Source organism: Danio rerio, chromosome 25 (genome assembly GCF_052040795.2).
Source record: "Danio rerio strain M-AB ecotype USA chromosome 25, GRCz13ab, whole genome shotgun sequence".
Classification (NCBI taxonomy): Eukaryota; Metazoa; Chordata; class Actinopteri; order Cypriniformes; family Danionidae; genus Danio; species Danio rerio.
This window is the reverse complement of record NC_141045.1, coordinates 21,642,730-21,657,593: the sequence shown is the minus strand read 5'-3', so window position 1 is coordinate 21,657,593 and position 14,864 is coordinate 21,642,730. Positions and strand designations below refer to the sequence as shown.

General features: G+C 37.1%; 1 protein-coding gene across 2 annotated transcripts in view; it reads right to left on the bottom strand.

Annotated features, from left to right (window-relative positions):
• Positions 1 to 649: 649 nt before the first annotated feature.
• si:dkey-219c3.2 overlaps positions 650 to 14,864 on the bottom strand; it is an 84,707-nt gene continuing 70,492 nt past the window's right edge. For both annotated transcript variants that reach the window (XM_087312257.1, XM_087312258.1), the window contains exon 14: positions 650 to 2,237. In XM_087312257.1, coding sequence (XP_087168383.1) covers positions 2,064 to 2,237 — 174 coding nt within the window. In that variant the 3' untranslated portion in view covers positions 650 to 2,063. The remainder of the gene's footprint in view (positions 2,238 to 14,864) is intronic.

Below are 14,864 nucleotides of genomic sequence, written 5' to 3'. Positions count from 1 at the left end.
GATCTAAAAAACGTAATGTATGGATAAATTACCAATAACATGCATTTAGGAAATTGGGTGAATTTTCATTTGACGTCAAAAACTCAAACAATGATAAAACTAAAAAAAGAGGAAAGATTTTAAGATCCTTACCTGTATGAGTCTGCCGTTCACTGTCAGAAGAAAAATATCTGTTCCAGGAATCAGGCCACATTTTTTTGGTAAATCAAGTGCAATAACATTCAATTAAACATTACATTAAACACAGTACAACAGTTTTGACCTGCGTCAATATTATGCCAATTTCAGACTACTACAACAATTTTGGCAGGATCTGTTTGATGTAGAGTGTCATGTTATTTTAAAAACAACATTTATGGGATAAAAGACACTTGTATAGAGTGTCATCATAGAGGATGATGACTAAACTTGTTATTATAAATAATGCCATGTTTATCATGACGTGTCATTGACCAATAGGAGCACAGAAGCGATACAACAGAGTTATTAAGATATCGTTTTAGTAGCCCACTGTTCGTTCACGTTTGATTCTGGTTTGACCAGTCTGACATGTTTCTTTTTCATGATACAAAAAAAAAAAAAAAAGTTACAAAAAATTTTTGAGTCTGAATCTGGCATATGAGATATCATGAAAGTCGCAACCAAAGTATAATTAGGAACTTTATTCTTTTACAAAAGTACAAATTTAATAGAGATGAGCACTTTTTTCCAAACCAACCAAACATTCAAAAAATTGTTAAATTTAGCAAAAATAGAAATTCTAATAGATATGTTTTTTTTTAGACAAAAGACAATCCCTTGATCAGCAATACTGTTTGTCCGAACGCCAGCACAAACAATACGGATTAAAAGCAGTCGAAGAGATGGAAAAAGATTCAAAGGAATCATTGCACGTGACATGAACGCTGACCATCTCCCAACATACATCTCTGTACAAACGCCAAAACGTAAATGTCAATGTCTCTTCCTCTCCTACTGCATGTCATAAAGGGCAGTATACAAATACTTGAGACATAAAATAATGCCCGATGACCGATACTAAATTTATAGCCAACATGAATTTCAAAACACAAAAATACAGGATTCAAAATGCAACATTAGTATTTTAAAATCATTACTGCAGTCTGTCAAAGCCACCCCATTTTTAATGTACTTAATTAAAAAACAAAATGGTCAAATTAACGAAACGTACAAACTGCCATTTCTCCACAAATAAGTTACGAGAGATCCTGCTCTAGAATCGTTGTTGAAGCGATGCATATTAGTATTAGCATATTGGAGAATTCCATGCCGTGGATTTGCTTAAAAACAATGGTGCCCCAGGAGGGCCACATAAGGCACCATTTCACAGTATACTTAACACAGACACTAGTGAAACCGTACACACCTAGAACCCCACACTGAGTGTGCGAGACAAAACCGTCACTGAAGTTCAAAAGACCATCCAATAGGATGAAAGACAGTCAGTGTTTTACAACACAGAGTTTCTTCATTTTGCATAAATCAGTAACAAAAAAAAAAAAAAAAATCGACGCCGTTCCCTCAGAGACTTAAAGATGCGCTACTTATAAGTTACTAAAAATACCTCCGACTCGTTAGACTTCTTAAAACCAGGAGCTTTTGCATTCACATTTCCAGTGTCTCTATTGCAAATGAGGCGTTCCGTTAAAAACAAGTCGTCCAGCCGCTATCCGTTTAAAACAAGTCTCTATCCTGAAACGTAAAACCATACCGAATCCAAGTTAATGAATAAAAAGATCAACATTGCTCAAAAAGGATGGCTCATTAATCCGAAACAAAGGGGAAATAAAAGCATTAAAAGGGCGACCCGGAGGGGAGGAAATATCACATGATGTCCACAGCCGCCTCCGTACGGGCTTTTCCAGAACCTTCTCATCCCCAGAACACCAACGTTTGGAAGATTTACAGCAACACTCTAGTACTCAAAGAGTTTATGCCACAGGTGAGTCTGAAGGCACAGACTGGAAATGAATGCGGAGAAGGAGAGGAAGACTTGAACGCGTTACTGAGGGAGAAGCAGGAGTACCATTAGCGCTAGCGTGCTACTTCAAAAGGGCCTTGTAGAGCAGCGTGGACCTGGCCGTGGTTCGCTCCTGCTCCAAGCAGAAGATCAAGTCCCTGAGGTTGACCCGGGTGATGCGCTGACGGGTCTGCCTGACTGAGGATGAAGAGGATGAGGTAGAACCGGTCGCTGATCCGGAGGAGCCCGCAGGAAGCTGTGGGAAGGAAGAAAGAATTCATTAGGTCAGGGTCATTGTTTAGCTGCCATGTCAACCATGATTGAACTGATGTTTGAAAAGGCTGTGACTGATGACTGTAAAGAGATGAACTATTCAGGTGGCTTTTTTTTTTTTCTTTTAAACTCAACTGAACAGCCAACATTTCGATTTTTATTCTTTTTGTTCTCTGCCTAGTAAAATGGCTTAAAGCAACAAATAATCATTTTTAAATAGTAAATAATAAAATAAAATATCAAAAATTGAATTAAACAGTTCCCAAAAATCTTAACTCACTTTTTCATCTCACGTCAAGTAGTTTTAAACCACAATGCATTTCTTTATTCTATTGAAAAGATATTTTGAAGAAAGCTGAAAACCTGTAACTATTGACTTTCAACAAACACTATGAAAGACAACCATTTCAGGTTTTCATCTTTCTTCAAAATATCTTCTTTTGTGTTTAACAGAAGACAGAAATTCATAAAAGTTTGACAAAGTTAGGGGTAACTAAATAATAGTGGGCAAAGCAAGGCTTCATTAAACACTGAAACAGTCGAAGCTTTGAAAAGTTTTGAAACCCATCTACAGTGACACCTAGTGTTTTTTTTTCCATGTATTGCTCTGGAACAGCTTCAGCAACAAACACTTAAGCAAATTGAAGTATTAAATCCCACGTTGTAGAGTTGAGGCTTCAAATGATTTAGATCCGAATGAACACTGTGAATACATTTGTCTTGTTTTGGTAAAATTATTACAATACATCAAGTTGTAATTTCAGAGTATTTGAAATTGCTCGTAGTCGTTCATTTATACTTCTGCATGCTGTTTGTGTTGCTCTTCAATAACACTTCCAAAACGCTAGCTAGGTAATGTTGCGTTCCGCTGTATCGAGTTACTTTGTGAGTTTTTTTTTTGAACGCTGCTTAAAGTACAAGTAGCTAAAACTTGCTCATTCAGGGATGGGAACCTGTGGACGTGCAATTACATTAACCATAAGGTAAACACAAAACAAAAGTTTCTATGTGGAGCTATTTCATTGGACTATACACTTATAAACACTCGCTCCAACAGGTTTGCGCGGCTCTCAGTCCCCCACCACACTGGTCACAGATTCCAAGCCGACCAATTACAGAGCTTGCGATGCGCGTCAGTGCAACGTGTAGTTACATTCTGTCTTGAAGCAGAAGTATAAATGAGCTTTAACTCTGCACACACACAGTCCACTAGGCTACATGAGATAAGAGATTTTTTGTCGACTCTGTCAGTCAAACGTCAGTCAACACTTCTGAAATGACCAATGCTTTAAATCACTTTAGTCACGTGACCTGGGTCTTTCCAATAACCTTAGTGACCTGGGTGTTTAAGATCTGGCTTCAGTGCAGCGTTTCAAACCACTTGCACTTCTGGATCTCGACACTGTGTCGAAACGTTAGTTTCACATCAGCCATCCCTACTAAATGACAGAATTTTCTATAGTGAATTATCCCTTCAGATCGTGTTGACCTTTAAACTGTAAAAAGGGCACACTATACACATATATTACCTTAGTTACATTGCTTTGGCCAAATAAAAAAAAGTAGCAAATAAAACATTACCAAAACTAACTACTTTTATCCAACTAAATTAAAAGCCAAACAAAAGAGAACTACACCAGTGCAGGCTTCGCTTTAATACCTTGCTCATTTTTCAGTCGTCAAAGCTCCTCTGCTTTAGTGCTTTTGTGTGTTTGTCAGCACACCTGCACAACATGTGATCATGTGTTCTGAGCTCGAGGCCATTTAGAACCACACCTCATGCCTCGGGCAGCACACTTTTGCTCTCCGCTTCAGACGCCAGCGAGATCACAGCAATACTCTTTCCAAAAACCATACTGAAAATCCATATGCGCATAAAAACAGTCAACATAAAGAAACCGAGGGTTTGCAAGCGGCCGCAGAAACATTAAGATAGTGTGAAGACCTTTCCTCTAATTTCCTGAGGGTGAAGACGTCGTTGTTTACGATATTCATCATCCATGCAGGGGGTCTTTAGTGTTGCATCACTAGGTGGGAATGAGGTTGAGGGTCTTCAGTCTTCACTGAACATCAAGTATATACAGAACGTGAGAAGGTGTAGGATGGCCTTGGGGCACAAAACGCACACCACACCCTACAGAAACAACCTGCAGCTCGGTTGGGATCAATATCACCCTCATACATGCTCCTCCACACCCTGGATGATTCCCACTCTCACACACACCCAGGGCTGGCAGAGCTCACCACATGTTTACGCGGGCAGGTCGCTACGCGGGCAGGTCGCTGCGCGGTCTTGTACGCTCTTAATGTTAGCTCATTATTCTGAAATTGTCAGGAGGACTTGAAGGGAGGAATGAAACGCGAAACTGAAATCAGAGATTGGTGCCAAAATGTTTCAGTCATGGCCGCGCCCTGAGGAGGAAGTGGAGAGCAAGATGCGATCAGGTGATAGTAAGCCGCTGGTTATGTATTGTAGACATTTAAATAAACCTGAAATCAATGCTGGATATTGGATGCTGTGTGTGTGTTTCTGTGTGGTTTCAGCGTCTGACTCAACGCAGCGCAATAGTCGAGAAATGTCATATCAACAAACACTTAAAGACAGAGGTGCTGCATTTAATGATTTCAAAAATGGGTCAATGATATGGTGCCCAAAGTACGGGTCTTATTCATTCAAATATGCAACTCTTATATGAAATTTATGAAATACATATCTTCTGGTCCATTCAAATGACAACTATGTGCTTAAAATAATCCTGGCTCACAGTTCATAAAAAAAGCTGAGTTCTGCATGCCAGGCCAGTTTGTGGCGATTTGACTTTTTTTTACACACCTGTCATATATAGCCCTGTAGTCCGTTGTTGTTTTGGTTCTCGAGTACTCACGCATAACTATATACTGAACCTTTAATAAACATGATTTTGATCAACACTTTCGCCAAATCATGTTTTTATAGTTTGAGATGATCATGTTACGGTTTGTCATTGTAAATAGAAATATTAATACAAAAAAAATACAACAGACAAAAGTACATAAAATAGTTAAAATGACCCATCTGGTGCTGACAGAAAGAGTGGTGCAATATTTTACTTCAATACTGTCAATGTATTAATATATAATAATAATAAATGATATATTTGTCTTTAATAAAAATCCAATCATCATCTATTAATAACATTTTGAGCACTGAACTAAATATACACTTTAACTGGTAAAAATCATGAATGATTCTGAGATCAGACTTAAGTTTGGTCTCTTTCTAAAGAAGACGTACAGCAAGGCTATTCAATTAGTTTGGCATGGGGGCCGGTTCATGAAAAGCATCCCAAACGAAGGGCCAGAGAGATATGACTTGCTATATGAGTGATGACAAAACAGCATAGGAGCCCATATGCTGTATTTTTGCTCCTTAAGACACCCACGTTGGCTTTTTCTACCTTAAAATGTTAATTTATTGTATTTTGAAACTACATAACATCACTGCATTGTACAATAGGCTTTTTTTTTTTTTTTTTTACAAACATTCAAATGTTGTATTTCAGAGCACAACAAAAGCAGTGCATTGCTGAAGTAGGCTTCTTCTACATTCAGACACATTCAGATGTTATGTTTTGAACTGCATAACAATTAGGGATGCAACAATTATAGATTTTGGTAGTACAATTATATAGTCTGAAGAATAATCATGGTTTCACAGTTATCACATCTAACATAAATTTAAGCTTTATATCTTTTGTTTACATTGCACTGAATGGCACACACAACTCTAACTGTGAGATGTTTTCTACTGCGTCCTCCCGGAAAGCCGCAAGCGTGTTGCTCTGCTTGTGCGCACATATCGTCATATATTTTTACATTGGAAATAACAAACTTGCAAGCTGAGAAGAAGTGATATGGGAACGGCCGCTGCTATAGTTGATCCTGTGTGTGTGTGTGTGTTAGCCTCTGTGTACATACCTGGAACTTTAAACCAGCGCACAGTTGGCTTGGCAACTTGGCATAACTTAGTTTAATTGCAGCAGTTTCGTTTCGTGCAGCAGAAATGCGGCTTAGAGAAGCCTTTACGATTAATTAACTGTGACGAAAAAAGCACAGTTAATAGTGAAATCGGCTAATTGTTGCATCCATAATAAAGATATCAGTGCATTGTACAAAAGACCTTTTCTACAAACATATTCTTATGTACCCACGCCACTCGCTTATAGTGACTCTCGCTCTGCGCAGCCTTTAGCTCGTGCTGTATTGTATTGAACAGACGCACGTCACTTCATAACTATAGCGGCCGTTTTTCAACTGAACTATTATTTTTGATGTCTTGGACTGGTCACACTGTTTGGAGGGCCGGAACAAATTACCTCAGGGGCCAGGATCGGCCTGCGGGCCGCCAATTGAATAGCCCTAACGAACAGAATGGCAGATTGTGTTAAAGTTGAAAGCATAACAATAAAATGAAAGTAAATGAATGTGCAAAGGCACAAATGACTATAATAATTCTATTCTATGAACACATTTTCCAAAAACAAGAGAAAAATGACATCCATAAACAAAACATTAATTGTGATTTGAATCTAAGGTGATAACTTTAAAAATTGCTTTTATGAAGATTTTGTTTGGACAAAGTAGCAAAAATCCTTTAACCTTTGCAGATCATCAGAACGTGATTATATTCTTTGTACGTTCACACTTTGCATAGCAAGTGCCAAAACAGGTGACAGACCAATACCAAACAATTAATCTAAATATAAAAGCCTGTATTAATATCTGAAAAAATATAGCAAAAGTATAAAAGTATTACTGAAAAAAACACTGCAACCAACATGCAGATATGAAGCAGAAAACACATAATTAATGGGACCTTTGCAGACTCAATTGATTATATTAAATTTGAAAAAAAAACATATGCATAAAAAACTAATATTATTAGTTTTGTTAAATATTTTTATAACTATTTTAAAGAAGGATGTGTACACAAGGTATTTGAAACTGTTTATTTTAAATGGCTACATGACATAACATTAGTAAAAAAAAAAATGTAAGAAAAAAAGTTCTTAAAACCATATTGAAAGCAAAGTACATTTCTAAAAACTTCCTACTAGTAGCATTTTAAACTCCATTATGAGTGGACACTTCATCTTTCCCCCCATAACAAATATTAACAAAAAGCAAAGCTGCCATTATCTGTAAAATAATTCATTTTTGAATAAATATCCAATATGTAAGCAGCACCTAAACTCTAGCCTTTAGTAAGAGACTGTTCTACTTGCTCAACTCGACACTGCAGTACAGGAAGACTGCGTTTCACAGTTAGCATGTGTGGGTGAACACGCTCAGGGCATTTTGCCACTATCCTAGTGGTGCGTTAGAGATGGAGCTTGTTAAGCCTGCATAAATGTGTAAAGATATGGATGAATATATTACAGATGTGAGCATTAACGTGCCCCGGGCGCACAGAGAAATGTATTTTTTTTAAAACCACATTAGCTGTGGAGTGGAATGTGTAGGGTGCACAAGCTATCTTTTCGAGTGTCATTAGGGTTAAAGTGTGTTGTAAACCCTTCAGTTGAGTTTGTGTGTAGGACAGCGAACACCTCCAGAGAAACAGACTCCAAACCCTGAAGAGATGAGGCAGCTTACGCTTGTAGCTTTCTGAAAGGCATGAATTGAGCAGAATGGCACAAACCTCTCCTTCAACCAGACATCTTAAAGTGTTCAAAACAAGTACAAGTCGTAAAAGAAATCAGTGCTGCTTCGATGCTAGCCTAGACCTGAAAAGCCCTTCAACTAAAAGGTGACCAAACTACCACAGAGAAAATCTTCTCCAGACAAAATGGAGAGAGAAAGAGAAAAAAAACCTTATTACTCCACCTTATTCCTCCAAACGACTGTGAGCACTTCTGGCCTCTAAAGGTTAGAGAGTGCCTGAGGGTGCTGTGTGTCTCCAGCGTTTGGGGAAATGACTCGCCTTGCCTCTGCACGAACACAGCCCAGTCTCTGCAGAACTGCCGCCTGGGGCTACGCAACCCTGCTCTGCTTCACTTTAACCCTATACTAGCCTGCTTTTTGATGGCGGTCTTTTACTTTGATCCAGGACCATCTAACCTTGTGCAATTACAAAACTATGAGGGACAAGGTTGGGTTTCAAAAACAAGCTAAACTTCAACCACAAAATCTTCATACTGTAGTTCTTTGGAGAAGATCTGAAGTTGCAAACACACTTAAAAATAGGGGTTCTTTGGTATCATTTTCAAAAAGAAATGTTACCCTCCATGGAATCTTTCCAAAGTCTACATGAAATCAAAATTTACAAAGTTTTATTGTTAGTCTTAAAGAGCCTCTATTATGGGTTTTTGAAAATGACCTTTTATGTAGTGTGTAGCACAGCTCTAAGTGCATGAACTAGGGATAGGAAGATTAACCGATATGTATTGATACGCGGTCATGCGCGTGCACGATGCGAGTGCAGCGGTAGAGCAGCAGAGGATGAATTAAATTTTGGAAGCAAATCGAGATGCATCGGTTTTTGCGAGATGCATCGATTTTTCCAAGATACAACTTATATTTTTAGTATAGAATGTATTTTTTATTTATTAACAAGTGTTGTCAACCTGTTTTTGGCGCATAATTTAATCGACCTACATGAAGTATGCCTTAGCAACGGATTTGCGGATGTGTACACTTACACTACAATTCAGTGTATCAGGTGTGTGGATGAAGCTAGTGGTGCGCCCTCAGAAAGCGCGAGAAGCAAAAGAAACATTTTATTCCTCACTGAGTTTTAAATCTAAAGTATGGCAACATTATGGATTTAAGGATGGACGACTTGACAGGACAGATGCAATTTGCAAAATTTGCCACGCATCTGTTAAATACACGGGCAGTATGACTAATCTGATATCGCACTTGAAGCGGCGCCTCGGTGTTGTTGTGGAAGCATCTTCCAGTGTTCCTGCATCCCCGGCTTTCTGCTCTGCTTCAACTGTAGCTACCAGCTCCAAAAGTGGTGAGAAAAGCTTTGAAAGTTTTCTCCATGCGCAACAGTTCTGCTCGCTCTACGCCAATAACAAATGCTATTGCATTGTTCATCTGCAAAGATTTTCAGCCTAGTGTCACGGAGAACGAAGGTTTCAAACACCTCCTGTTAATTTTTATTTATTTATATTTTTATTAGCCTGTTGTTTACAGTGAAAGTGATGTTTCAAAGCAGCATAACACTGCTAGTTCACGACCTTAAGTTTTGAATATTCAGTGGTAAAATATATCTTTGTAAAACTTGTTTTCATAGTTGAAAAGTTAAATCACAATTCTTGTTGTGCAATGGTAACTTAAACCTTTATGTTGAAAGAGTGCAAATATATACATTTATAATATATATTGCACTTATACATTCTGTTTATCTTGAAAATCTTTAAATAATATGTGCTATAGGTTCTAAAATGGCCCTCTATTGTAAACTGACACTCTGGCTCTGAGAGAAAAGCCAGTTTGTAAAAAAAGTCTTGGTTTTACTTGGTTAATAAATAATCAAACTCATTTAATGGCACAGCATCCTTTCTTACATCATTTCATAAACTTAATCTAATAAGTTAGTGCTGAATTATCGCATTGTATCGTGATATGGGTGTAAATCGTATCTTGTTGCATCGCAATGTCACAAATGTATCACTAATATATCGGATCGTATTCTTTGTATCGAGATGCGTATCGGATCGGCATTATAGCTTAGATGCCCAACCCTAGAATGAACACATCCAGCTGAGGTTTAAATTTGAAAGTGCACGATGTTTAAAACTATTGATTTTTCAAGGAAAGAGTCAACTCAGAGTCAAATAAATGATTTGTTTTGTGATCTGATCTTTTTTCAGCTTGTATCAACATCAATACGACACATTGCCAATATGAAGTGCCGGATCCGGTAAAACGTGAACGTGCCTTTCCCTTCAAACACTAGTGTAGAGCAGGGGATTGTTAATGCCACGAAGGTTACAATTATTAGTTATTAATTATTAGTTAATTTCACACAAAAAAATCACAGTATGCCATGTGCTGTGTTTGTTTCTTTAATTTTTCTGATGATTGATACAATAGCCTACATTGCAATGCGGTATTCACCTGCCATTGGTAATAAAGGAGGGATCAGCAAAGACTATTAATGTATGGAACTTTGTCAGTAACTGTTACACAGTTTATACAGACCAGCTTCTTGTTACTCCAGATCCTGTAAGTGTTTCTCCTTTTTACATAACCTGCAAGTGGGATTGAAATAGTTGCCTCATTTTCTATAGTTTGCAAAATATGTATTTAATAATGGGTCGTAACTTGTAATCATTCTACATGGCTTGTAATCACTTATCTATTATAGATCAGTACTTGTAATGCAACTTTTAAATTAAATATTTATGCGCTATTGACATATCAACATGATACATGCTTTCATCAGCTGTTCCTATACACACACGACATGGCCGATTTATAAAAAAATATTAAACCTTTGCCATGGTGTGGAATAATACTAAAAGTTTGTCGCTGTTATGGGGTTATGGTTAGGAATAGAGTAATGTGCTGCTGTTTAACTGCTTTGATTTAATTTACTCCTGCATTGGGCTCACACATTTACTCCGAACTCTACTTCATAACCATGGTGGGTGTTTCTTACCATTTCACGCTGAACCCAGTTGACCAATCAAAACAGACTGGGTCATCCGACCAAATCAGCGCATATTAGCATCAAGCAAGGGAGGAATTTGGGAACAAAAGGAGTCGTTAGGATAAATAGGTAAAAAATTATAAGATTATGAAAGTGTTTTTTGACTTTGCATGCATGTCAGTCTGTTGTTGGAGACCCCAAAACCAAAATATGACATTTTATAATAAATATCACAGGATTTTTAGGATGAACTTTCCATGATAATCATTGTTCATTTTTAATCAAAAACTGAGCATTTGCTTACACTATTAAGTTGCAGTCCTTCTTTTATGACATTTTGACGGCTTGGACAAATAGTTGCTATCTCAAGCCCTTTCAACTGTTAGTTTGCTGCAAAAAGCGCAAAAAACCCCACCCATCTACTCAATAGCAGTCTCATTTAAGAGGCTGTATGCATTCAAAAGCCTTTTTTGTCTTTTTTATGGCATGGTAACGTCTTAATTCAAAGGCCCAATTCAATTGTAGCCACCAAATGCATCCTTCATTGCCCAGTTATGAAGTATGCAACCAGTGGATCCGTTGCGGCCTTGAACATCCCAAGATTTATTGGAATGGGTTTCAGTCTACTTTGATATCTAACTAAACGAAAGGTGGTTTAAACCTTTTCTAAATAGATCAAAGGACATGTAAACACTTGACAGGAATACAAAATTAAAATCGGAAAGTTTTATGCATGTGTAGAAACTGTGTAAATGGCATATGACGCACAAAAGTAGTTACTGATGAACATGAGAGAACGTATTTCACTCTCTATAGCTTAAGACAATAACGCTCTGTCTTTCATCCATAAATGCCTTTTGTTCACTGAATGGGGCATTTTACTGCTCGATAAACAGGCAGTGCAGCATAAAGCTTTTTATGTACCTCATCTCCCAAAGTGGGAAGTCTTTTGAAAACGGAGATAAAATGCAGGAGTATTTGCTAGTATGTACATCTTGAAACAGCAGGAAACTCTATATTCATGGAGTGTGTGCATTTCACAAGATCAAATCCAATTGGAAACTTCTGACATCAAGCATATCCCTTTATTAAACATTCATTTAAACAATATTTGTGGATTCATCACCTGGAAAGAATTTATTACAGCTGATTGCAAAATTTATGGTGTAAAGGTAGCTTTAGTGTCTGTTACTGAATGTGGTGTTCATTTTGATGTTAAATCAGGGTAGTGGAATTAACATCTGTAACAAAAAAAAAATTTTTTTTTGCATGATTCTGTGCATGTCAGTGCAGCTTAAATTGTCCATAAAAATATTAAAAAGAGATCAGATCATTAAAAGGTTCTTTGGGGAACCTGAAATAGTTTTCTTATGGCAGCTCTATGAAATGATGCCAAGATGGTTCTTTCACATATACTTAAGGACACCATATAAAGACCCAACTATGGTCATTTTTCTGGTCCATTTATCTCACACTTCTAGTTCGTGGCTTGGTGTGTATTAACCACGGATTAAATCTGTAAACTAGTTGACACTACACATAATTAAAAAGTCTTGCTGTGGGGAAGGGGATTTTCTAATTAGTGAAATAGCGACAAAGCTGCAGTTCCTTTGCCTCTAGTGAAGTTGAGGAGCTGAGGGGCAGAGCTGGGATAAAATCCAGGCCCGCGGCCCAAACCAAAACACAGGCATGTGAGGCTTTGTGGTGTTCCATCATTACCTCACCACATAATTAACTACAGACACAACAAAATGTATGCATGCTAGTCCAACTGATGAAGATAATATAAACCCAGAATCAACCCTAAACCCAACACCACCAAATACTTTTCAGATGTTTTGTTTCCTTCAGTCTTTGGTAAAAAACCAACTGAGTGGTTCAAATAATGATAGATGTAAAATAAAGATAATATCTGATTCTCAGAAAAAAAAGTGATGAATAGCAGATAATAGATATTGCCCATTTAAGGTGTTAGCAGATTGCTGTATGGTTGTTAAAACAGCCAGACCACCACAGAAACACATTAGCAGTGCTAAATTATCCAAAATACCTTCAAAGCAAGTCAACATGCTTAGTGTTTTGAGTTATCTTTATCTTATTTTATGTAGTTGCTGGTGTATTCTGTGTGGTTGCTTTGACCATTCTAGGGAGTTTTGTTGCCAAACATTTTTTTTTTAATACTGCAAATTCTGTCACCATTTACTTAACTTTCAATTGTCACAAACAAAGTTTATTTTTTCTGTTGAACACAAAAGAAGAGATTCTGAAAACGCTATCAGACAAAGAATACTCAAAGATATGGAACCACCTGAGGCTGAGTAAATTTTTAATTTTGGGTGAACTATAGCCCCTTTAAGTTAATCTGGCTCTTATTTGGCTATTAACATGCTGTTATGCACCAACTGGTTCTCATGCTTATGTGATTGAAGGTGTTAAACTGCCATAAAAAAAACATCTAGTGTCTGAAAAGTGACCGATAATGCATGTAGGATTTCCATGAACAAACAAAACCAAAAGAGTAATTTATTCACAATGCATTAATACGCTTGAGTGCACGCCACAACTGTGACGTCATCGCAGTGTTTGCTGATAATCGATTTGGGTACGTGCAACATGATTTCTGCTGGTGGAGCGCACAAATTGTTTTTTTTTTAATTCAAGCAACGACTTCATGTGGCATCACATTTCATTTGAGTAGAATATGAATCACTCTGAAGAGATTTTGCCTGAAACAGGTACGCCTGTACAATGATCCGTCCATCCCTGATCATAGGGATAACGAAATGGCCAATAATTCTTGGCTAGAAATTGCAACAGCCATGGGAAAGTTTTTTGTTAATAAATTTAGAAAAACTTGAGGGATAAGTTAAAACCAAAAAGAGAGGTCATGGCAAAAGTGAAGACCCATGTAGCTTTAATAAACAAATAAAGAATAAGTTTTTTTTCACCATTCATAGGTTTTACACTGATGTATATATTAAAATTTAGAATTTAAAACTCTTTAATAATTACAAAACTATAACAAATAAACATCATTACTTTGATAACTAAAAAAGAATATTTGAATCGGTTTACAATACACTGATGCACTATTTTTCTAGGATTTATTGGTGATAATTGTCAAGAATGGACCATTATTGCCTTTTTAGCATATCGGTTCACAAACTAGCCCGACAGTAATATGTGAATTGTGGAGAGGGCTAAATAAAAAAGGTGTCTTTAGGTGTCCTTTTTCCTTTTTCTGCTTTAATATATATATATATATATATATATATATATATATATATATATATATATATATATATATATATATATATATTTGTAGAGTAACCCATGTTCTTTAATAGGTATAACTGTCAGAGCAAAAAAGCAAGTGATGCATCAAAGTTTGAATTAAAAAAATGTTTATAATCATTTATAAAAAATAAAAAAAAAGTTTAAAAATCTTAAACTATATTAATGAAAGTATTTCCGGAAACCTACTTCTATGTTTATCCTTCTGACTTAACGGTCATATTCTTTTACACACCCCTTGGAATTTTAAGTATATTACAATGGCGAACGTGTCAAGCATAAAATCCTTGTCCATTTTTCGAGGTGAGCGTGCAGTTAGCAGAGGCCCGCGATGAAGTGCCAAGCAAGTGTGCCGCAAGCCTACGTTTGAGTGAAGGTTTCGGCCGTTAGATCGCCCCCTGGGGGCTGGCTGCAGTACAAGTCATAAAGCCCACCTCCTCCGTGTTAATGAAGGAGACTTGAGCCCAAATAAAAAAAAATATTACACTTGCAATAAAATGTCCCGAAAGATAGTTCTGGTCGATTAAGGCACTGGTTATTGAGCTGAAATAGGTGCAGATCTTCATTTTTGTAAACAGTTTGTTTTTAGCAGTAATTTAATGCTGGGCGTGTCATCGTGATTGAAAGCTGTGATTGACAGTTTCTCAAAGCGCGGCGTCTGAGCTTCGGCAG